Here is an 11,157-nt window from a genome sequence, read left to right as displayed (position 1 = left end):
GTTTAGTTCGGTTTTATTCTTTAGTGGTGAGCTGCTTTGAGCAGGCCTCCAGAGAGGCGGCATATCAATTCTCTAAATGAAGCAGTAAGTGACTTTTTAACCAATGGAGAAATCAGAGCATGACTACAGGTGGCTAAAAGTGACCTGGAGATTCTCACCAATTGAAGGAAAAGGTAGACAAGTGAAGATCCAGGGAGAATCACGGAGGGGTATGGGTGGGAGGGGAAAGGGGAAATAGTGGAAGAGGGCGAACAAAACTGAAATAATAGCCAAGCTGATCTTTGCAGTACGTATTTGTGGTGGTAACTGAAAACAATTTTATATGCTATACGCTTTATTTGAAAGCATGAAAGATCATACGGTCTATTCAATAGGATTTACAGTAGGATCCCTATTGTGTTTCCTGATAGCACAATACAAAACAAAGAAAGCAGTCCTATATAGGTCTACCCAAAAACTTACTCAAGTTTATTCAACAGGGCTGACTTCTAGGAAAGAAAAACAAAACAGCATTTACAGATATCAGAGTCCCAGCTGAATAATACACATGTGCCACCCTCTCTCTCTTTCTCGCTAGGCCTTCTTGTACCTTTAACAAACACACACATATTCCCCCACCCAGGCTCCTATCTAAGGGACTCGACTTGTTTTAGCTGTTTTATCTTCTAATTGCTTATTGGGTTTTACTGTTTGAATTGTGAGGTTTCCTGTGCAGCTTTCGGGAAAAGAGGCATATCAGCTCTCTAAACAAAGTAATGATTTCCTACTGAGGGGGTATATCGGATTATGCCCACAGGTGTCAAGCAAATACAAGGAGATTCTGAACATTGGAAGAAAAAGGGAGATGAATGAAGCTCCCAGAAGGAATACAGGGCTGAGGTGAGGGGAGAGCAGGCTGGAATTTGGAAAAGAATGCACTCAAAACTCAAATAATGGCAAGCTGACCATGGAAGTATATACTTGCGGTGGCAACTCCAAAGAAAGTTACAGGTGGAAGGGTTTATTTGAAACTAGAAGTATGCCCCCTCACAATATTTAATGCGATTCTGGGGAGAGTGATAAGCAGCTCTGCCTGGGGTTGCCATCCTCCTGGTGGAGCCTGGAGAGCTTCTGGAATACTCTTTCTCCATGCTACAGGGATCAGCTCCCCTGGAGAAAACAGCCTCTACATTTGGTGGACTGCATGGCATGAAACACCACGGAGGTCTGTCCCCTCCCTAGGCTCCACCCCAGGCATTTATATCGTTTCTATTGTGTGTTTCCTTTGGTATTTCACAAGATGTTCCTTCTGAACAAAGGTTTTCCCCACACTCCAAACATTTATATAATTTCTCCCCAGTGTGCATATGTTGATCAGTAGCAAGGGTGCAGCTCTAAACAAAGCTCTTTCAACATTCCAGGCATTTATTTGTCTTTCCTGTGTCGCTTTGTTGGTGGCCTGTAAGGCCTCCCTTCCAAGAAAAGCTCTTTCCACACTCCAAATATTTATATGGTTTCTCTCCTGTATGGATTCGTTGATGAGCAATAAGCACGTCGCTCCTAGCAAAGCTCTTTCCACATTCCAAGCATTTATATGGTTTCTCACCAGTGTGCATATACCAATGGGCAGTAAGATGGGCACTCCGACCAAAGCTCCTTCCACACTCAAAGCATTTATATAGTTTCTTGCCTGTGTGGATTTGTCGATGGGTAGTAAGGTTGTCACTCCGAGCAAAACTCTTTCCACACTCCAAACATTTATATGGTTTCTCCCCTGAGTGGATTCGTTGATGGACAGTAAGGTTGTCACTTCGATGAAAGCTCTTTCCACAGTCAAAGCATTGATATGGTTTCTCACCAGTGTGGATTTGTTGATGGCCAATAAGGGTTCGCTTCCAAGCAAAACTCTTCCCACAATCGAAGCATTTATAAAGTTTGTCCCCAGTGTGTACTCGTCGATGGGCTGTAAGGTGTGAATTCTGAGCAAAGCTCTTTCCACAGTCAGAGCATTTATATGGTTTCTCCCCAGTGTGGATTCGTTGATGTATAGAAAGATCTTTACTCTGAGTAAAACTCTTTCCACACTCCAAGCATGTATATGGTTTCTCCCCTGTGTGGATTCGTTGATGGGCACTAAGTTTGTCACTCCGAACAAAGCTTTTTCCACACTCCAAGCATTTATATGGTTTTTCCCATGTGTGGCTTAGTCGATGAGTAATAAGTGTGTCACTTCGAGCAAAGCTCTTTCCACACTCCAGACATTTATATGGTTTCTCCCTTGTGTGGGTTCGCCGATGGGCAGTGAGATGGGCACTCCGAACAAAGCTCATTCCACACTCCAAGCATTTAAATGGTTTCTCCCCTGTGTGGATTCGTTCATGGGCAGTAAGGGCTCCCTTCGAAGCAAAGCTCTTTCCACACTCCAAGCATTTATATGGTTTCTCTCCAGTGTGGATTTGTTGATGGGCAGTAAGATTGTCACTCCGAGCAAAAATCTTTCCACACTCCAAGCATTTATATGGTTTCTCACCTGAATGGATTCGTTGATGGACAGCAAGGTTGTCACTCCGACGAAAGCTCTTTCCACACTCTAAACATTTATATGGTTTCTCACCAGTGTGTATACGTCGATGGGTAGTAAAGTTGACAATCCAAGCAAAGCTCTTTCCACAGTCCAAGCATTTATATGGTTTCTCCCCTGTGTGGATTCGTTGATGGCCAGTAAGGTCTCCCTTCAAAGCAAAGCTCTTTCCACAGTCCAGGCATTTATATGGTTTCTCCCCAGTGTGTATACGTCGATGGGTAGTAAAGTTGACACTCCGAGCAAAGCTCTTTCCACAGTCCAAACATTTATATGGTTTCTCCCCTGTGTGGATTCGTTGATGGCCAGTAAGGTCTCCCTTCAAAGCAAAGCTCTTTCCACACTCCAAGCATTTATATGGTTTCTCCCTTGTGTGGAGTCGTCGATGAGCAGTAAGGGCGCCACTTTGACCAAAAGTGTTTCCACAGTCCAAGCATTTGTATGGTTTCCCCCCTGTGTTGATTCCCCAGTTTGTATCAAATACCTGGGATTCCCCACCCTGAGAAGAAGATGATTCATCTCCCCTCTTCCGTTTTGTTTTAGTGTTTCTTCTCTTCTGTTTTTCCTCCACCAAGAACTGTTGTGGTTCTCCATTGGACTTATTCTGAGGACCATCAACCTCTGCAATAAAGAGAACAAAGCATGAGTCCAGTGGCACCTTTAAGACCTACAAAGTTTTAGTCAAAATGTACGAGCTTTCGTGTGCACGCACACTTCCTCACATACAATGAAATGGAATTTACCATTCCATACATATAGGCAGAGGGTGGGCAGTAAATTAGCATACAACATAATGAAGTTATTTATCAGATTCAGGAATAACAAGCTTAATTTATACGGTTACCATTTAACATCATTAAGATGTTTTAACAAATGCAAACAATAAACAAGAATAACAAGCTAAGTCTACATGGTCACCATTTGTTTGGATTCAATTCCAGGGGGGAAACACAGAGAAGCAAATAAATATCTTAAAATTGGAGAGTGATGTATCCTTCTTAATTGTGAAGGGCTAAGAGTAATTAACGGAGACTCTATTGTTATGCTCCATTCGTCTCCTCTCAAGCATGGTGGTAACTAACAGCATCCTTTTCTTTGAGGTGGGGTGATTGGTCGTGCAATTGTTACGTGTCCTCTGTGACCAGACGAGATAAATGCATTTCAATCTACCATTCTAAATGACATACATTCTAATACTGGTTGTGCAGTTGTTATGTATCCTCTCTCACCAGCCCAGAGAAATGCGTTTCAGTCTACCATTCTAAATGACATACATTCCAATATTCATTGCATCACATTAAAATCACTATTCCAATCTACTATTCCAAATAAGAAATACACTAAAATAAAGAGGATGTATAGTCCTTCTTGGTGAGAATACAGATATAAGGACTGAATGAGTTTAGCATATGTAGCGAGATAAGAAACCAATATCCCTTTTGAGTCCCGGGGGGCGGGCGGGGTCCGAGTAACCTGTAATTCAGCAATCTTCCTTTCCATTCTGTTCCTGAAGTTTCTTTGCAATAAAACCGCTACTTTGAGGTCACCTATGGAACGTCCTGGAAGGTTGAAGTGTTCTACAGGTTTCTCAGTCTTGAGAAAACTATCAAAGAAAGAAGTCATAGAAGCATAGAGTTGGAAGGGACCTCCAGGGTCATCTGGCCCAACCTCCTGCACAGTGCAGGAAACTGCTTTCGATAATGACAGGACTGAAATTACTGAAAAGGGAGACAAATCCTGTCACGTACTAATCGGCTTCTGATTCTTCCTTGGAGGGTAGTTCCATCAGAGGCAAGGGGACTCAGTTGGAACCTCCATTTTAGCGAAGGTAACTCTCTGAAGGCTCGTTGCCAGCAGGGCAATCCCAAGGGGAGGCTTTGGCTCCTCCTCTGCTTGTCAAACCTTTCAGGGAATCTACTTTGCCACTCTGGGAAATGGGAGGCTGGACTAGAGGACATCTGGCAAATCTCCTCCTGTATTCAAACAGATCACAGAACAGCTTTTGCTGGACAGACAGGGTGGAGCAGGGTTTTGCACTCAAATTATGGGAACCCAAGGTGAGCTCCCCAATTGTACAGTGCATTGGAGTGGTCTTGGGCCAATCTCTTTCCCAGCCTTTTCCGCATCACAGGGTCATTGTGCGGGTAAATGGAATACCCTCAGAAACCCTGCTTCCACTTCTTAAAAGAGGAACAGGATAACTGGGGAGAATGATCAGAGATCTTCACAACCCAGGTCCATCCCCCTCTTCTGTGAAGCACCACTGCCTGTCGGAAGAGATACTACTGCTTTAGATGGACCACCTGGGGAACCTTCCTTAGCGCTGGTTATGACTTTCAAAGTGCTAAATGGGGCTGAAGTACTTGAGGGTCTGCCTTCTGCCATACTCTTGTCCCCTCAGTTAAGATCCGTCTCCCAAACTCTACTGTCTGTGCCCTTACATGTAATGGTATGTGGGCACAAGAGGTTGGGCACTTTCAGTTGTGGCCCCTTCAAAGCATACCTGGAGCCTACTGTGCTATCTTACAGAGAGTGATTCAGATGTGGAATAAACACCTTTAAATGGGGATTAGATTCTTGGAGAAGAGGTCTATCAGTGGCTACTAGCCATGGTGACTGAGGGGAACCTCTAGATTCAGAGGCACTAAATCTCTGAATCCCAGAGCCATAAGCAGGAACGTATTAGCATAACAGGCCACACCCCACAGCAGAAACATTAGCATATTAGGCCACACCCCTGACAGCACAGCACATTAGCATATTAGGCCGCACCCCCATGTTACCAGAAGTGTCGTCATCCAGCCACACCCACCTTTTGCTTCTTATTCTGTTTACCTTGTTGTCAAAACCCAGAGCTTTTTTTGTAGCAGGGGCTCCTTTGCATGTTAGGCCACACACCCCTAATGTAGCTAATTCTAATGAGTTTCTGCTGCTGGGTGTGGCCTATTATGCTAATGAGTTCCTGCTGGGTGTGGCCAACTCAGGAGCCAGCCGGAACTCCGTTCCTGTGCGTTCCTGCCCAAAAATAGCCCTGAGTCCATAAGGTAACACCAGGGAACTGGTTGGCAACTGTGTGAAACAGAATATTGAACTAGATGAACCATTGGCCTGAAACAGCAGGGCTTGTCTTATGTTCTTATCTTTGAAGGTCCAGGCCAAAACATGGCTTTTCAGCTGGGCTTTAAGTGAGAGTGGATTTTATCTTTTTAAAGGTGTTCTGTAGTCTGCTTCATTAAAAGAGGGGCTGTTGAATAAAGCAGAGTACTGAATAAACATTTCCCCCCCAAACTGAGGTACAAACAAGCCAGCCATTTCGTCCCTGTTTAAGCTTCTCTTTCACATCTGAGAAAACTCTTGCAAAATCATTCCATTCTCTACTAGGTAAAACAATCCCAAAAGAAGTCCTACCCTCTTCCGACACAAAAGGAGGCGGATCTGTTGATCTCTTTCTTCCTTCTGGGTCTTCGAAAAGCTGATCTCCTGCTTCTTCCACGGTGGATATGGAATCAGGATCGAGAAGAAGTTTTTCTTTGAGGGAAAGAAATAGACCTGTGACCACCACACGTCCCAACTCTAAGGAACATGCAGATTTTAAACCAGCCTATAATGGCGAAAAGAAGGAATGCCAAATTTGTAAACTCCAGAAACATGCATGCAATCAGAAACTAAGGTGCTACTGCTCAGACCGGAAGGATCTAGTGGTCCAACATGGAGAAGAAGGGAACTTCTGCACAGTGAAGGGAAGCCTTAGCCCAGACAGACGCAACCAGGATACAGGGTCTTAGCCCCCCTTCAAAGGCACAAAAGATCCAGCATCCCAGTCTGACACCATCTAATGTGGGTCTGACAAAGGGCAGCTGTCTAAGGGCTCCTCTCCTTTTGAAGAGACACTAGAGTCCTACCAGAACAGCAGGAGGAGGAGGAGGAGGACACTGGATTTCTACCCTGCCCTTCACTACCCAGAGGAGTCTCAGAGCAGCTTACAAACTCCTTTCTCTTCCCCTCCCCACAACAAACACCCTGTGAGGTAGGTGGGGCTGAGAGAGCTCTGGCAGAAACTGCTCTTTTTCAAGGACAGCTGTGCCAGAACTACAGCTTGCCCAAGGTCATCCAGCAGGTGCAAGTGGAGGAGTGGGGAATCAAACCCAGTTCTCCCAGATTAGAGTCCACACACTTAACCACTACACCAAACTTTGGTGATGGTTCCCCAAAACACTTACTAACAACCTCTAATTTTTAAAAAAATGTTTTCAATCTGATTACTCTGTCAGTGTAGGCTACTCTTTAATCTGAATCCTCTGTCTATGTAGGTTATTTTTATCTCATCCTTCCTTGAAGGGCCTTCAGAACAGCCCATGAGGAAGCCCAGTTGAAAAACCTCCCTTTTGGCTGTCTGCCCCCTTGGCTTTCCATGGCCATTAATCTGTCCAATCCTCAATGGCCCGTTAGAGGAATGTTTTGGGGTGGGTTTTTTTTTAGTTTACAAACTCTCCTGTTAGCTTAGAAACTAATACTTGGGGAGTTCACTATGCATGCAGAAGTCTCTCCCTTGCCTGCGTGTGGACCTGATCCATTCCAGTCTCCTAATGAGAGTCCCTATGAGAAGAGACCTCTCACAGTCCTTACAAAGAGCCATTTGTCCCTTCAGCACCTGTGAATCAAGGGACTGGGAGCCTTACCCAGAGAAGCCACAACCTGACGATTGTCCTCCATGACTTCCTTGTGAAGGATTCTTTGGTCCGGGTCCAGCAGAGCCCACTCCTCCTCTGTGAAATGAACAGACACCTCCTCAAACGTCACCAGACCCTGAAAAGACACAAAAAAGGAATGCCCTCTCTCCTCACACCAATGTAGCAATTCCTTCCCTTTAAGGTCAATCAAAAAGTTACATGCTGGAGCATTCAGACCATTATGAGGTACCTCCATTTTCTGTTGAGTGAGCAGGACAGCAGTGAAAGGAAAGAGGAAAAATCTCTCAGGCCTAGGGAGGGGTAGGGGGAGGTACCCAGGGGCATGATTCACAGTGCCACATTTACCTGCTCTGGCTTCACAGAAGCTGCTTTGTCACAAAGCGATGGCGAAGAATATATCACCGGTTTCGTGGCACCACCTGTGAAGGAAATAAGGATACCTGAAAGACATTCTGTCCTTTCCGTTTCTGTTCCTTGATGACTGGGGAAAATATATCCTCTGTATATCGGCTCATGGGGATATCTCAGGATGCTGGTTCAGAAACAGAATTCCTTGGACTGATGTGGGATATTTTCAGTTGAGGAGCCAGAGTGGAGGGGGGGGGGGGGCAGAAAAGCAGCCCACCCACACTCAAGGCAGAAACACCCCTTTAGGCCTTACCTGGAAAGGTTGCTCCAGTGTAACCCTCCTGCGTGATCTCCTCCTGCACCTGAAACAGAAGCGGGGACCCCAGAAAGAGGAGACTGATGAGACAAGGAAAAGGAAACAGGCTGGAGAGAGTCTCCAAAAAGCTGGGATACAAAAGACCCTACCATCTTTAACCTCTCTTCACAGGGAAGGTGTTTCATCCCCTTCATCATTTTAGTTGCCCTTTTCTGCACCTTTTCCAATGTTATAGTGTCTTTTCTGAGAAGCAGTGACCAGAACTATACACAGTACTCTAAATGACACCGCACCATTGATTTATACAGGGGCACTACGATACTGGCTGGTTTGCTTTCAATCCCCTTCCTGATAATCCCCAGTGTAGCATTTGCCTTTTTTATTGCAGTTACACACTGAATTGACATCTTCAGTGAGTTACCTTTTGTTGTTGTTCAGTCGCACAGTCGAGTCCGACTCTTCGCGACCCCATGGACCAGATCATGCCAGGCCTTCCAGTCTTCTGCCGTCCTCCGAAGTTTGCTCAACTTCATGTTCGTTGCATCTATGACACTGTCTAACCGTCTCATCCTTTGCCATCCCCGTCTTCTTTGACCTTCAATCTGAGTTACCTACCACGACTCTAAAACCTCTCTCTTGATCAGTTACTGCAGGTTTGGATCCCATCCACCTGTATTTATAGTTAGGATTTTTGGTTCCAATGAGCATTACTTTGCACTTGCCCACACTGAACCCCATTTGCCACGTTGACACCCACCCACCCAGGCTTGAGAGATCCCTCTGGAGTGCCTCACAGTCCTCCCTGGTTTGCACCACCCTGAATAACTACTGCCAAGACAGGTCTCCCCCATCCTACAATTATGCATTTAATTTTCTCTACCTAAATGCAGAACTTTACATTTATCCCCACTGAAATTCATTGTATTTGTTTTAGCCCAGTTTTCCAGCCTGTCAAGACCATCGTGTATCCTGACACTGTCTTCTACCGTATTTGCTACCCCTCCCAATTTAGTATCATCTGCAAATTTAATAAGCATTCCCTCTATCCCTTCATCCAAATCATTTATAAAGATGCTGAACAAAACAGGCCCCAGGACATATCCCTGAGGCACTCCACTTGTCACTCCTTTCCAAGAGGATGAGGAACCATTCACAAGCACTCTTTGGGTGTGATCTGTCAACCAGTTACAGAACCACCTAACAGTCATAGGATCCAAACCACATTTTACCAATTTGCCAACAAGACTATTATGTGGAACCTTATCAAAAGCCCTACTGAAATCAAGATAAACTATGTCTACAGCATTCCCCTGGTCCGGCAAGGTAGTAACAACTGGGTCACCCTTGTCCACCCCAAAAAGAAACCTAAAACGTTAGTGAGACAAGATGCACATGTATTTCAAGGACATATCCACCTTGGCCATATCCTGTGACCCCCCCCCCCCTCACCTGCAGGTCCTGGTTCCTGTCCTCTGCCTGGCTGAGGAGGAAGCCTTCTGCCAGGGCCACCGCCTGGGAACTGGTCTCCGGCCCGCACTCCCTCACCCAGCTCTCCATCTCCGGGGGCAGGACGGCCAGGAACTGCTCCAGGACCACCAGGTCCAGCATCTCCCTCTTGCTGCGCCTCTCCGGCTTCGGCCACTGGCGGCAAAGACGGTGGAGTCGGCTGCAGACCTCCCGGGGCCCCTCCGCCTCCTGGTAGCCGAACTGCCGGAACAGCTGGCGCTGCACATCTGGAGGGAGGGCGCTGTCCCCCAGGCTCTTCTGCAGGGCTCCTTCCCACAGCTCCCTTCTGCTCCCAGCCTCCAAGATATCAGGGCCTCTCCTGGCTTTTGCATCTGCTGGGTCCGGCTCTCCGCTCATCCCCCCCCCCTTCCTCTTCCAAAGAGTCTCCACCTGGACAAAGGGATCACCTTCCTCCTCTCTCAGATCCCTCTATGAAGTCAAGGGCCAACTCTGCCCATGTGCAGAGGGCAGCCGGGTTGGTCTGCAGCAGAGCCCCGAGAGAGCAGCCAGAGTCGCAGATGGAGGCTCTCCAGAGCCAAAGGAAACCTTGCAAAGGAAACCATATGTTACGACCTATGGATCATTTGCCTCCGCCGGCTGCCACGCCGGTGACGTCACTGGGCCGCTTCAAGGTAACGTTTTCCCAACGGAATGAATCCCAGCGGGGCGGGGCCGTGGCGAGTCACGTGGGCTTCCTCCTCTGAAGCCCCTCTAGGAAGGGGGACTTCTTTCCTTTAACCCTTCGAGAGAAACTCGCCTTGCAAGCCTCCCTCCAAAGGCCAGGACTGGGGAGCGACGGGAGACCGTGGGAAAGCGAAGGGAAATTTCCACCCACGCGGCCTCACCTGCTTTTTTTATTGTTGCCAACCTCCAGGCAGAGCCTAGAGATCTCCCGGGATTACAACTGATTTCCAGACCGCAGAGATCTATTCCCCCGGAGAAAGAGACTCCTTTGGAGGGCGGACCCTGTAGCATTAGAAGCCCCTGCCGTCTCTCCCAGCCTCCTCTTCCAAATCTGCAGGGATTTAATCACTCAGAATTGACGAGCCTGATTTCTTGCTTCGAAGGGCTGATCCGGAGGTCTTTTCTATAGAATGCCCTTGAGGCTATGGAGAAGCTTCTGGCTGGGCTCACTGGCTTAAGCCACCTCGAGCGTTTCCTATGCCTCGGATCTGGCTTAAATTGGTTTGGGGACTCAACTGGGTTTAGCTGTTATGTTTTTTGTCGCTTCTTTGGTTTTATTTTTTTCAGTTCTGAACTCCCTTGGGCTGCTCTCTCTGGAGGGGAGGCAGATCAGTTCTCTAAACAAAGCAATACAGAATTTCCTAATTCGTGGGGATATCGGAATATGCAGACAGGTGGCTGGCAGATATCCTGAGATTCTCAGCCTTGGAAGAAACAGAAGAATGATGCTCCCAGAAGGAACCCTGGGGGGAGCAGGCTGAAATCAGGGACAGACAGGGGTCATTTCCTGCAGGAGCGCACAGGAGCAGAGCTCGGCAGTAAGGAGCCCAGGGGGCGGCCACATGCAACAAGCCCCACCCCTTGCTCCCAGCAGGCCTCAGTCAGAGCAAGAAGCAGCCAGGTAAGCTGCAGAGCACCCCCCCCTCCCCCAGCCCAAAACAGTCCAGTGGCACCTTTAAGACCAAGTTTTAATCAGGTACAAGCTCTCCCTCCTCTGCGAGGACAGATCTGCAGATCCCCCCCCCCCCAATAGCCATCAATCACAAACCATC

At 47.1% G+C, this 11,157-nt stretch overlaps 1 protein-coding gene across 1 annotated transcript in view; it reads right to left on the bottom strand.

Annotated features, from left to right (window-relative positions):
- Positions 1–485: 485 nt before the first annotated feature.
- Positions 486–11,157, bottom strand: part of LOC107106859 (zinc finger protein 726-like) — a 22,968-nt gene continuing 12,296 nt past the window's right edge. The window contains 5 exon segments of the mRNA XM_015407076.1: positions 486–3,181; positions 5,969–6,088; positions 7,240–7,366; positions 7,597–7,670; positions 7,913–7,961. Coding sequence (XP_015262562.1) covers positions 1,389–3,181; positions 5,969–6,088; positions 7,240–7,366; positions 7,597–7,670; positions 7,913–7,961 — 2,163 coding nt within the window. The 3' untranslated portion in view covers positions 486–1,388.

Source organism: Gekko japonicus, unplaced genomic scaffold (assembly GCF_001447785.1).
Source record: "Gekko japonicus isolate JY-2015 unplaced genomic scaffold, Gekko_japonicus_V1.1 scaffold2363, whole genome shotgun sequence".
NCBI lineage: Eukaryota > Metazoa > Chordata > Lepidosauria > Squamata > Gekkonidae > Gekko > Gekko japonicus.
This window is presented reverse-complemented; position numbering and strand designations above follow the sequence as displayed.